The sequence below is a fragment of the Protopterus annectens genome, chromosome 8.part0 (genome assembly GCF_019279795.1).
Source record: "Protopterus annectens isolate FY-2018-M chromosome 8.part0, PAN1.0, whole genome shotgun sequence".
Lineage (NCBI taxonomy): Eukaryota > Metazoa > Chordata > Ceratodontiformes > Protopteridae > Protopterus > Protopterus annectens.
In genome coordinates, this window is record NC_056741.1 from 1189342440 (window position 1) to 1189356572 (window position 14133).

At 40.4% G+C, this 14133-nt stretch overlaps 1 protein-coding gene across 2 annotated transcripts in view; it reads left to right on the plus strand.

The window, feature by feature from the left end:
* Positions 1-14133, plus strand: part of LOC122809292 (E3 ubiquitin-protein ligase CBL-like) — a 645680-nt gene that overhangs the window by 610344 nt on the left and 21203 nt on the right. Inside the window, exons 12-13 of one of the 2 annotated variants that reach the window (XM_044080672.1) lie at positions 185-346; positions 7964-8040. In XM_044080672.1, coding sequence (XP_043936607.1) covers positions 185-346; positions 7964-8040 — 239 coding nt within the window. The remainder of the gene's footprint in view (positions 1-184; positions 347-7963; positions 8041-14133) is intronic. The other variant, XM_044080673.1, reaches the window with a different exon arrangement.

Sequence of the window (14133 nt, forward strand, 5' to 3'; positions counted from 1 at the left end):
TGCCCACCACATTCTATAACATTCACAGATTGTGAACTAGGCTTTGATAATATCAGTTGTGTTCTGTTTGTCTTGCAGAACCATGATAGTTAAGTATTGAAGTAAAATATAGACTGCATACTCAGTACCACCGATACATATAAATCAGCCCGATTTTTAATATTTTGGAATGTGATTTCCTTAGGTTACGGCACGTAGTGCGACCAGCAGTACCACAGCATTCCTACAGTGATGATGAAGATAAGAGAAGCAGTTGTCCCCATCCCTCAGATGGAAGCAGTCCTGTGTTAGCCATACTTTCTCAACTAAAAGCCTCACGTACATCACCTACTGGGCGAGCAGCATGGTAAGGAAATGCACATTAGAATGTACTACTGAGGTGAGACAAACAATAATATGGATTACCTATATACATTTTGTCAGATTAAATGTTTCTAAACAAAGACCAGCATTACATAGTAGTGTGAAATGCCTGCCAACACCAGATATCACTTTTGACATATTCTCATTAATTTGTGTCACTGTCACAGATTTAATGTTATAGTACATTCCATGGTCACATTTTTGTTAATGTGACAGAGACCTCAATCTCACATTTAGTGCTTTTGAGTGCTTTAAAAACCAATAACCACTTATGCATTTCAACCTTTTAGCACAAGAATTGTAAACAGAGCCAAAAATAATGGGGGTAAAGGCCCAGAATCAGCAAAACATTTTAAATGTTGCTCTTATAAACTTGGAAAGTTACTAGGATAACAGTTTTTACACGAGTATGTATTTTCTGAAGAACAAGAAGTTTGAAACTCAAATGCTAGTCATTATTTAGTGACTTCACCCCTCAGTGATTTGCCAAAAAATCACAAATTTTATAAGAAACAGATGCTAAATTTCAGGCAAAAATATGGTTTTCTATGAAATCCTGGAGTGTTGAGATGTATGTCACCTACATTGGTAGTAGCTCAAACAAACACTGCAGTTATTAAATAACATTATCACAGATGACCATTATATGTTTAACGAAATAAAATATTTAATACAAATCACATAAAACAATTAGTAAAATCAAATGCATGTCTACAAATTGTGTCATTGAGTACTAACTAAGGAGTAAAATGAATACTGGTAAGGGAAGAAGCTGCTTACACAAATGATTTAATAGTTACTAAGATATTTTATTGGAGTTAATTCTATATTAACTATAAGAGGTGACCATCAGTCTGTGCAGTGAAGTTTGATAATACAAAGCATTTTGCAGGGATGAAGTACAATATATTTTTGAACCCTTTCATTTCTTCCAGGAAAACATTCATCATCATCTGACAAGTATCATGCAAAAATAATCCCTCACTGTACTTCCAGAAGTTTTGTCAAGATTTAAATTAGATAACCATAATGCTTTCCCTAAATTAAAAATTGAAATTTCTCATTGTACTTGAAATCATTCTTTGTGCGGTTACCAGAAAGAACAGTGTTGTTACAGTCAAAACAGGAGATGTCTTCTCATTTTTCTGCTCCCCATGATGGGCCTTGTTCAGATCGTATGCAGTATTTGCAAACTGTTTAGATGTTGTTTGTAATACAGCTTGGATTGTGTAACAGTGCATAATATTGACTAATTTATAAGGTAAAACTCACTAAATATCTGTCTACATAAACCTGCTGCAGAGGAGACAGGTAGCATGTAGTTTGTAATTATTGTCTGCAGTTCTTTTGCATATCACAGCATAGCAGTGCTCAACTAGCATAGTCCTATCCATGCTAACACATCACTTCCTTTGCCTTTGAATATAATGCTAATGCTTTTATTGTTTCATAAAACACTTGCAGAAGTGACCAGTTATAAAGACAGATTTGGCACGAGCATATCCACCGGTGCCACCATCAGTGGTTGCATAGATACCAGTAATGTTACCAGTATAAGCTACAGAATTAGTTTACCAACAATCATTCTGCCAGATCAAATGGAAGAGATAGATATGGTGATTAAAGATGCAGTCTCTCACTACCTTCTCCAGACCACATGTTTTGCTCTGGGATATTGTTTCCCACCATATAATTGCCAGTCTACATTAGTCTGCGTTATATGACAGGGTGGTTTCTTCAGAGATGTTAGTTGACTATCAAGCCATTGCCTCATTTAACTCCCAGTCACTTTAATTTCTTCTAATTCAATTCTTTTAATTAAAAAATATACATTTTGTCTACCCTTGCCAAGCTGATCTGCAGTCAGCATTATTAGTCATTTAAGTCAAATACACAACCAGTCATTTAAGTCAAATACACAACCTCTAAAATAATTTGACCCGCAAGGAAATTACTTTTTTTTTACATAACTGTTTTTATAGTGATGAATTCTGAGAGGTCTTCAAACCTGAACCGTGTCCTGATAGTGAAAGATAATTAAGCCTGAAACACTTCCAATGCTGCTATATCATGCACTGCATATAGCACACACCACCTTTGTATACCTGTATCATACTTATCAAGAAACACAGATAAACATTGTTTAATATTAATAAATGAATGATATCTACAAAACTAAGAAAGCACAATATATACAAGATAAAAGGAATTAGGGAAGCAGTGATGGACCTGGTATAATATCTCCTCAGCAGAATAATGTATTTTTTAATTCCTCTTCCCGAGACCCACCACAGGATATGGTGATCAGATGCACCCAGTCAGCCTATTCATTCCATAGGGAAATTAGTTGTACATCCCTAGGGAAAAGTCCTATGGCCTATGCATTCCTGCCTTGGAAGCCTTATTAGGCGATCCGTTTTCCCAGACGAAACAATAAGGTGTTAGAGATCAGGTCAGCCAGCTTGCCACTCTGAACGTTGCATCCCCAGACTGCCTGCAGACTCATTATGATTACCTCATTGATGGGGGAGGTGTGTATGCCCCCATGCACACATCCTGTTCCCCATCACAGCAGCAAAGCTCCTCCATGAAGCAGTACACATGAACACAGACACTAGAGGCAAGTGATAACACAAAGCCACTATTAGGTGTCATCAATGACATGAGCATAGCAGCTCCTGTCCTTCCACAGATGAGTGGACTAGTGCTGGCCACTCAAGCTCATCCTCTCCCACCCATTTCCCTAGATGCTCATACTGCTAGTCGAACAAGGTTTATCTGGGCTGTAGTCAGGGCTTCATCCCTCACAGGCATGGGCCCAAAGGAACAGAATAATATATTTCTGACTTGAAACTGTAACACTGTATTCCTACAGAAAACAATTTCTAAGCTGTGTTGCAATAGTAAAAAATATACACAGCAGTCTTACTGTGTGGTTAAGTCTATTCTATTCACATTATTCTCTGGCTATAATACAGGATCTGCTTCAGCATGGCCATTTGTAAGTCAGTCGTCAGTTTTGGTGCTGGCTCCCTGGCCTTGGCTGTGACTCAGCTGACTTAGGTTTAATTAACACATCAGACAATGGAGGAATCACCTGGGAGGGCAGAAGTAAACAGCCACTGTTGGCTTGTTCATACTGTAGGGAATGAAGGTTGGTCAGTCTGCAGACATTCTGACTGTTGTGGTGGAGGCCAGGTTGCCAGTAAGCAATATCCTTCCAGTAGTATTTTTGAGAGCATGCACTGCCCTTTGGGGGAAGACAGCACACTGTCATGTAAACTAGCATAGATATTAGCCATCTGGGGATGGAAACTTAGGGCATCACCGGATAAATGTGATGGATGACTGGATGATGGTCTCTCAAGATTAGTTGTTACTGGAAAGGTGTCAGTCGATCATCTGAGGGTAATGCTACTCAATGCTAGAAGTCTAAGCCTCAAAATGCATTCACTAAGGCACGCCTTAAAATGGAGAACATCGACATCTGTGCAGTGACAGAGACCTGGTTCAAGGTTCCAGAGAGCATCCCTGCATTACCAGGCTGTAATTCATACCACACCTTTTAGCCACCTGACCTGGACCGAAACACTAAAGGTGGAGGCGTGTCCATATTCATTAAGGATATCCACACCTCCAGGCTAGTTGCTCAGCATAATGCATCCGAGATTATCCAAGTGCAACTAACTCTGGGCAAGACTGCAATCCAAATTGTAACTTGCTACAGATCCCCCACCATGCCCCAGGATTCCCACTCCTCATATCTTGATACACTGGAAAATATTAGGGTACAAGCCAACACCCTAATAATGGGCAACTTCAACTACCCCACCATTAACTGGGAAAACTACTCATGTACCAACTCTTTTGCTCAACGTTTTCTGGAATTCATAAATTCCAATGCCTTGGATCAACGTATCCACACCCCCACCAGGGACAGCAATATCCTAGACCTGGTCATTACCAACATGGGTGACCGGTGTTCCACACCAGAGGTCAATTTCTCATTAGTCAGATCCAACCACAAGCTAATCACCCTAGACATCAACATCCCTCCTCCACCCCCCCACCCCCCATTAGGGAAACGACTGCAAAAAATTTCTCCAAAGCCAACTTCACGCTTCTTAAGACAGAAGTGGCAAACTTCACGACACCCATGCAGACAGACAGTAGAGGTATGACTGCTGAATCCTACACAAATGCACTTTATAAGCACTTACACGAGTGCATGGATCATGCTATCCCTAACAGAACCAAGATGCTATCTCCAAAAAAAAAGGAAGCCAATCTAGTGGTCCCCTGCCATAAACAAACTCTACAACAGAAGAAAGAAACTGTTGCAAAAAAGAGTAAACTCTCATGACTGGAAGAACTCCCTGGTCAGCCTCAGTAAGAAGCTGAGATCCCTCATAAAATCCTCCAAAGCTAGTTATGAAAACAAAATCACCACTGATTCTAAGACATCCATGAAGCATTCTATAGCTATGTTAAGAATCTCAGTGGCAACGCTCACATCTGCTTTGAGTTACAACACAATGGCACTAAATATACAAAACCAACTGATATTGCCAACATCCTGGCACAGGGGTCAGTGCTAACTTTACCCCCTCTCACCCCCTAAAGTGCCCATCTCTATACCGGAAGAATGGAAAGTTACTGAAATCACGGCTGCACAGGTAAAAAACACACTCTCCAAAGCCAAGAACACAGCATCCATGGGACCAGACAACATCCCAGGCTGCATTCTACATGAACTACATAATGAACTGGCACCCCACCTAAGCACCATGTTCAATCATAGCCTCACCTCAGGCTTTGTGCCCACTGAATGGCACACAACGATGGTTATCCCACTCCACAAAGGGGGAACCACCACGGACCCCGGGAACTACCGCCCCATTAGCCTAACGAGCCTGGTCTGCAAGGCTATAGAATATTTCATCATAGAACTTATAAACAAAGACATTGGTAATCTCCAAACTTTGGATCCCACCCAGTTTGGGTTGTAAAAGGCAGATCATGTCTCCTAAACCTGACTGACTTCTCTGAAGCAGTCACCAAAGCCATAGACAAGGGTAAGGTGGTTCACACAGCCTATCTAGAGCTCACCAAGGCTTTTGACACCATCCCCCACTTTGGAATTATAGATAAACTCAGTAAACTAGGTATAAATACCTATGTCACAAGATGGGTTGCCAACTGGCTCACTGACAGAACCCACACTGTAAAAGTAGCAGACTCCAAATCCGACTTCAGACCAGTGACAAGTGGAGTACCACAGGGTTCAGTCCTGGGTCCTTTCCCTGTTTAGTATCTACTTTTCTGAAGTACAGGCTAACAGAGAAGGTCTTTGGCTAATGGAGTTCACAGATAACTGCAAACTAGGAGCCATAATTGAAACTCCTAATGATGTGGATATCCTACAAAAGGGCCTCACTGAGACAGATGCCTGGTGTCAAAGCCATGGCCTCAAGCTCAATGCCAAAAAGTGCATTGTCATCCCCTTTGGTAAAAACTCTGTACCCATGAGCTACCACATAGGTGGTAGTCTACCTAACACCGAAAGTGTGATAAGAGATCTTGGGACACAGGTGGACAGTAGTCTCTCCCTTGATAATCACATCGCCACAGTAGTCAGGAAATCCTTCTACATGACACACCTCATCACAAAAGGTTTCTCATCTAGGAAAAAAGAGGTCATTGTTCCCCTCTACTTGTCACTAATTAGACACATTATAGAGTCCAATGCCCCTTTTGGTATGTACCTCACAAGACATCTACAACAACTGGAAAGGCCGCAGAAATACCTCACAAAGAGGATTACTGGCCTCAAACAGATGCCCAACGCAGAGCATCTCAAAAAACTCCAGCTTTACTCCATCACATATCGCCTACTCAGAAGCAATTTCTGCCTAACATACAAAGCTATGTCAAACCCAGAGCTGTTGGATATGCTCCACCTAAAGAAATTTCAACCCCTCCAAGCTGCACGCTCTAGGGACTTAAACCTGGTCACCACAATAAACAGAACATGCTGAAGGGATAGATTCCTGTCCCAGAGACTTCCCATACTCTGGAACAGACTAGGTATCTATATCAAACAAAGCTCCTCATTAGTACTCTTCAAGAAAAATGTTGATGATTGGATGGGAAATAGGAAATTCACCCCAGGGATCACCTCTGTGACTCTGCTCGACAGGAGCACAGGAAAATAATTTTCTTGGGTGGTGAATGCCAGGGTACCTTTTTGGCTAGGCTTGTATAGGCCCTAGGGCTGATAGCCTAGTTTCTACCTATGAATCTATGAACCTATAAGGATAATGATTGGCAGGCATTTGAATAAGGCTGCATTAAAAGAATTCCTTTGTTTTATATCCAGCTCAGTAAAGTTATGAGCTGTTTGGTGAAAAACATGAAAGAGAATGAAGGCCTTCAATACATTTTTAATGGTCTGTCATTTCTGTGTGGTAATAGTCTTAGGAGTTTGTAGTGGCTTCCATTCTCTTCCTAACTAACAGTAATAGGAGTTTACATTGACTTCCATTCCATAGGAACAACTGATCGTATGTGTGCTGCCATGGATGAAGGGCAACTAAGTGCAGGCTTATTCATAGACCCAAAGTAAGCTTGGGAGGGAGTTCATCACTCCATACTCTCAAAGCAGAATATGGCCTTTACAGCAAATCTGTTCCTATATATATCAAACTACATCTCAAACCAATCATTTATTGTACTAAATAAACATCAACTGTCCTCAGCAGGAGCATTTTCATCTGTAATGTCTCAGGGGTCCGTTTTAGGTCCTATACTAATCTCATCTTTCATTAATGACACCACCAATGTTGTTTCACTCACATCATTGATGCTGTATTAACATTTAGCTGGGAGAGTTTATCAATAATATCTAAATATGGAATGGTGTTGAATCCCTACAGATTTTCTTTCATCTGTTCCTTTAGTGACCTTTTCAAAGAAGTCAACCAGGTTAAGCATGCAGGATTTATCCATGACAAAACTGAACTTGCTTGGTCAAGATTTTGTAGATTACCTATGTCCTTATTTATTAACTCCATAATGATCCTCTCCATAGTCTTACAGATGAGGCTTGTCAGACGTATGGGGCTATAATTATGTAGGTCCTTTGATGGCCTGCCTTTGTGCAGGGGTGATGTCTGTTGCTGTCCTCCATTTGTCTGGCACAAAGCCTGTTTGGAGACTGATACTTAAAAGCCTCTGCAACATGTTTGACAGGTCATATTTCAGCCTGTCAAGTTTACAGCCTGGTATATTATGGGGCCCATAGAAAATGTGTTCTTGGAAAGTGCTTTGAGGATTTGTTCCTGGGAGATTTGATGGGCAGTGTTGATGCAGGTATGTGATATGAGAGTATAGGGGGAGGGGAGATTGATGTTAGCCAATCTACTAATGGAAAATTTATCTCTATGTCCTCAGGCTCTGAGAATGTGCTATTATGTACTATTAGCTCTGTGCATCTCAGCATTGCAAAATTACACAGTGAAGCACTAACAGTGACAAGAATATCAAGCATTGACGTCAGAAGGTGTTTTTCCCCATTTAGTCCACTTTTTTGCTTTTGCAGGACTCCTGGGAATCCTGACAGAACTATAGATGTGAGTGCATGCCAGAAAGAAGCACAACAGCTCAAAAATGCTGCAGGTATGTTCTTGCCACAACTAGGCAAAAATAATAATTTTGTTGAAATAGTCTAACCAGTCTTAAAGTATACTGCTGAAAAAAGGGAATCAGTGATTAGTACATAAGTGTAAAGTAGAACATAGTACAAATAATGGAACAGTGTTTAGATACACAAAATTGTCCTCAGCAATGCAAAATTATACAAACTACATTATGCAATTTTCATAAGGATATTGCTTAGTAGGTATCTAGGATTAAGAAAACATTTTATGTAGGAATGGAGCAGCTAAGTAACTGGAGCAGTGTAGCTAGGGTGGGGCAAGAAGGGCAACTGCCCCAGGTGCAAAGTGTTGGGGTACATGATCAGCTGATTCCAGTATTACTTTTAAAAGCTAGCTTTTAAAAGACGGCATGCATTTATGGTCAAACCTGATGTGCTGTAGCACTCCATGTATGGTCTAAACTGTAGCAATTGCTTGCTACTTTATAACAAGCAATTTGCTACAGTTTAAAAGTATTTTTTTTTTAAATAAAATCTGAGAGTTGTAGAACTCCCTGCAGGCAGGGTGCAAACCGTAGCAACTGTTTGCTGCATTTGTTACAAGCAGTCTGCTTCAGTTTAAAAAGAAGAAATGATTTTTACATGCATGATTTGGAGCTCCAAGCAGGCAGTATATAAACAGTAGCAACTGTTTGGTACATTTGTCATTTGTAGCAAACAGGTTGCTACAGTATAGTAGAAGAAAGTATACTGAAGGAGGGTTGGGGGCAGGGAACAGAAATGGGACCAGAATGGCTAGGACAGGAGGGGTGTGTGTATCTTGCATCTGACCACCTGGTTGGGGGGTGTAGATTTAATTGTAATAAGATGATCACTTACAATGTATCATTTGGCTTATTACAGTGAAATGCTTTTTTTTTTCTTTTTGTTGCTCTTTACTGGAGCACTGGTTCATACTACTGGCCCAGGGCGCTAGTTGAACCAGAAAGGCTTCTGGACTAAATACTAAAGCAGATGATTATTTTGAAAGCTGTAAGAGGGATGAAACACTGCTAGAAAATAAATCAGAAAGTCTGCCTGCAGATTATTCTGGATAAAATTATGTAGGATTAGTCAGAATTCCTGAAAAGTATTTCAGCAAAACTGTTGCAAGATGAGGCAGAAAACCTGAAAAAATGCTTTGTGGGACCATGAAAGAAGATACAGATGAGATAGGCTATGTATAAAGGATACATAAGAGATAAGCTATATATAGAAGATACAGAAGAGATAGGCTATAGGGGATACAGAAGAGATAGGCTATAGAAGATACAGAAGAGATAGGCTATAGGGGATACAGAAGAGATAGGCTATAGAAGATACAGAAGAAACAGGCTATGTATAGAAGATACAGAAGAGATAGGCTATGCAGAGAAGATCCAGAAGAGACAGGCTATGTATAGAAGATACAGAAGAGATAGGTTATGTCTACTGAAGATCCCAAAGAGAATACAGAAGAAGAGCTGCCAGAGCTTTTCTAACCGATGCAACATACCTGAAGATATAGACCTGAAAATGGATATGGTTCATCATGGACAGCAGGGCACATAAAAGTATGTCTTGTGCACAGTGTATATGAAAACTTTTCCTTGTACAAAATAAAAAAAACCTCAGGGATCTAGGCAGAAAAGAAATACGTCTCATTTGTGATGATTCTTTTTGACTGCTATAAAATGCCTACAACAGCATGAAATATGAATTGAGTAAAAGAGGAGTCCCATCAAGAATACAGTATCCAGACATACATATATGAGGTCACCAGATATAATTGAAAAACATGAGTGAAGCCTGGTAGGAAGATATGTTTGGCAACTACAGTGACAAAAAGCAGAGAAGACTAGCCCAGAAATAAAGGGTGTACTTCATGATGTCGAAAGCCGACAATATCGAAGCTGATATTGTCAGCACCACAACAGAAAATCGTGCAGGTAAATGGAAATCTCCATAGGGGGAGATTTCTGTTTACCTCAATGTGGTCTTGGAGTTGGAATATTTAAGTAGGGGGGTGTGCAGGGGGGCTTGCCCCTCTGCCTATGCTAGTTAGTTTTTATTTTTGCTTGTTTTTTTTTTAAAACATTATTCGATGTTTTACTACATCGATCACTAGAGGTCGATGTTTAGTGATTCGATGTAGTAAGATTTCAATAACGTGATATAGACGTGAAATAAAGTGGGTAAGCTAGAAAGAAAACAAATAAGCTCAGATCAAAAGTTCGCCATATGCAACAAAAGAGATAAAGCAGAGTATGACAAAAAAAGATGGTGGAAGCAGTGGAGAAAACATAACACAGAGGAAGCAGCAAAATTGATCACGATCTGAGTTACAGCAAGAAACAGAAACTAGAATACTAGGACTGGCAGTTCAAATCCAGGAACATTTTAACAATGAAGGAAAGGAAATCTAGACAAGAGAATCAGATTGAAAGAACAGTATAAGCCAACAAAAAGAAAAACAAAGGCCTGCACACATGCCAAGACTAAAACTGAGCAGTAACTGCAGCAGAAAGCAGTTCTGATTGGAGAAGAGCATCAGATGGGCTGGAACTTCAGAAAGATGATAACTAGCCATTTCTATAACAAACAGCTGAAGTAACAACAGAAAGCAATATATAGATAGGTTCATAGATTAGTACTAAGCTAACTGCCCTTACAAGCCATTTTAAGCCTAGCCAATTATCCCTTGTGAGACTCACACCCTGCACCTTGTTGTTGTAAGGCAAACATCTTAAGCATTAGGCCACCCCAAAAGTAGCTGGGGGTAGAATAATTCATTGGGGGAGAGCATAAAACTGAAATATCTTAAGAAATTGAGCCAGACGGGATGCCAGTAAAATAAAAAAATGAAGAGAGAGCAATGGAGCAGACATACTTACATCGATACCTCCTAAACAAGATACTATAAATAATATATTAGAAATAGAAAGAGAAAAATAAATCAAAATAAAATGATTCATTGAGAAAAATTGATATACATATGTGGGTTCGAGGAAATGTTAATAGCAGTGGTATGAAAGAAGAAAGCAAAACAAGAAAATGAAAGGAGAAAGCAAAACAAGAAAATAAAAGGAGATGCTCACCGCAGAATAAGTAGCATACGTTTCGGAAAGGCACAGGGTGGAAATAACACGGAAGAGGGACTGACTGAATGATGAAAAGAGGCATGCATAATTACACACAAGGCAAATAACTGGAGGAGGGAATGGACTGAATAACAAAGGGAAGACAAAGAAGGCAGATGAACTAAATAAGGAAGAAAAATGATGGACAGGTGGATAAAGAAGTGCAAGGAGGAAGAAAAGGGTAGTCTCAAAGAGGAAGGGAAGTTCAAGGAAAAGGGACAGAAGGAAAAAGTAGGTGAACTTCAAAAAGTTAAAGGGGAAAAAGATATTTAAAAGGGGGTACTGCAAGACAGGAAGTAACATCAATAGAGAAAAGAAGGAAATGGAAGTGCAAAGGGCAGTTGACAAGCTATGGAAAAGAAAACATACAGAGAAACAAAGGAAACATAGGACAGATGGAGGTACAAGATGCATATCCACAATTGTGTTAGTTACTGTGTAAGAGATGTGGATTTCTTTTCAAAATTATTTGAACAAATTTAGAATGGTGTGTGTGTGTGTGTGTGTGTGTGTGTGTGTGTGTGTGTGTGTGTGTGTGTGTGTGTGTGTGTGTGTGTGTGTGTGTGTGTGTGTGTGTGTGTGTGTGTGCACGTTTGCGTGTGTGTGTGTGTGTGTGTGTGTGTGTTTAGGGGGATAGAGTATTAGGCATGATACATATGTAAGAAAATGAGACAGTATGAAAGTGGAAGTGGCAGGAAAGAGCACTTATATGCATAATGTTGTGTATTCACATTTTTTTTGTTGTTTTAATACATTTCTTAAGGATTTACAGCAGAAGTATAGCTGTCCATGTGCACTATCATGAGCTAATGTAATGTTCTAAAAACCTAACAGGCAATGTGACATGCATTGCATAGCTTCCCCTTTTGCCTTGTATTCTTTTCTTCCCATTTATTCTTCCATCTGTGGCATTTCCTTCCATCTTTTAATTTTCATTTTAACATTGGGAGAATCACTTCTATATCATATCTCTTTTGGACATTTTCCCATTCATTGAACATCTCATGTCCCCCCTATCTGATCTCCCTTATTATTCTCCTTTATGAAGAAAAACGGTTTAGTTTGACATTCTTTTCTTCTTTGCTCCTTCTCCATTTAACCTGTTGTAGTTACCTGTGACAGACATAAGTAATGAAGAATCCGCAGATGTTCCAAGGTCAACCTCTGATGTCTCTAGGTTTGGAGATTTGCCTTCACCACATGCAAAAGAAAGGGGGGGGGGGGGACATACCGTATTTTGTCTCCTTATAGAACCACCACCAGTTTCATTTGTTTCTCTACATTGCTGTATGTTTCCGGTGACTATTCAGGCCCTGGATGCATACTTCCAAATGTCCTCAAGTGTTCTGTTGTGTATCTTGCCAGTTCTTTAGCCACTTCTTTTCTAATGCAATATGCCCACACACATTCCTATATTTAGGTAAGAGATGTAGTGAAGAATTGTCCAGCTCCCATGTGGGCTCTTTCACTTTCCATTGCTTTGTTGTCCAAGGAAAAGCAGGTGAAACAGCTTAAAACCATACTCTGGAAACATCTTATGTTAACCCTGATGCTGACTGGCAAGTCAGTGTTTGCCCCAGCAATCAAACAGGCCAGAGATTGCCTGACCTAAACTCAGGCCCCAACCTTGATACCAACCCCACATGTTGGCAAATACAGATACAAAAGGGCCAAACCTCCTTTGTCTACTATCCTAGCACCTAAGGATCTCATGGGGAAAATTACCCCTGCTAGAGCTGTACATTCAACATACAAAGCCATAATCATAGAAAAAGATGGGCTTTCAATGGACCACAGTATTTCAGATGCTAGATTACAAAACGTTGTCTAAGGCCCTTTGTGATGTCAGACAATAGTCATTGTCTCTCCATCCCATTTCCCCTTCATCTAAGAATGACTCTCCATCCCCTTTCCCCCTCATCTAAAAACTTCCAGTAGAGGACTTCAGACTAATATCTTCTTACCTTTGCAGTCATACCTACAGTCCCTGACATGTATGACAATGCTGGTGATATTAGGCCAACAGATATCAAAACATGTGATTCTGGTGGTTGTACTTCAGATAGCATTGACTTTTGCTCACTGCATGAGTCTATGCAGATGCCCCCCACAGCCTTGACATTCTGCTCAATACTGCTAGAGCCAATATCAGCACACTTTTAATAAGCAAATTCGTCAATTCAGGGCTTGCTTCTGACAACAGCCTACCCAGTCTACCAGACATTGATCTCCCTACCCTGTGTGACAGCATCCATTGGCTGAAGCAGTCCAAGCATCTATGCTGTCAGTGCTAGAATCCCCTTCTGTGTCACTGCATACCTTACAGTTGTGTCACTGCATGGTTTACAGCTGTGTCATTGCATGCCTTACAGATGTGTTATTGCATGCCTTACAGGAATTGACACTGACAGGACTGACACTGGTGCACCCAGTGCCAGCTCACCTAATGCCCACAATAATGAAACAGACAATACCAAGACAGGCACTGCAGCAGGTCCACCCAGTTTATCAGGTGCCTAATGGACATGCTCAGTATATGCAGGCATGTCACAGATGTAACCCACAAGCCTTAAATTGTTCTGTCTCCCACAAGAAGATGAGAAGACTTTCCTGAACCCTGTCCCAAGAGGGCCTGACTGGCCACCGATGCATTTGCATTTATAGGTAGCCCTAAGTGGCCACCTATAAATCCAATGATATAACCTCCCCCTTGTAGTTACCTGGGACAGACATAGGTAATGAAGACTGCACAGATTTTCCAAGCTCAACCTCTGATGTCTGATGGAGATTTGGCTTCACCTCATGAAAAAAAGGGGGGGGTGCATACCCTATTTTGTCTTCACCAGAAAAGACATCAAGTTTTACCACTGCAGACCTCCTGGGTGGTTCTCTTGTTCTCTTGCTGGACAGCTTCAAAAATTCCACCAATGCAGCAGAGCAAAGCCCTGAAAAGTA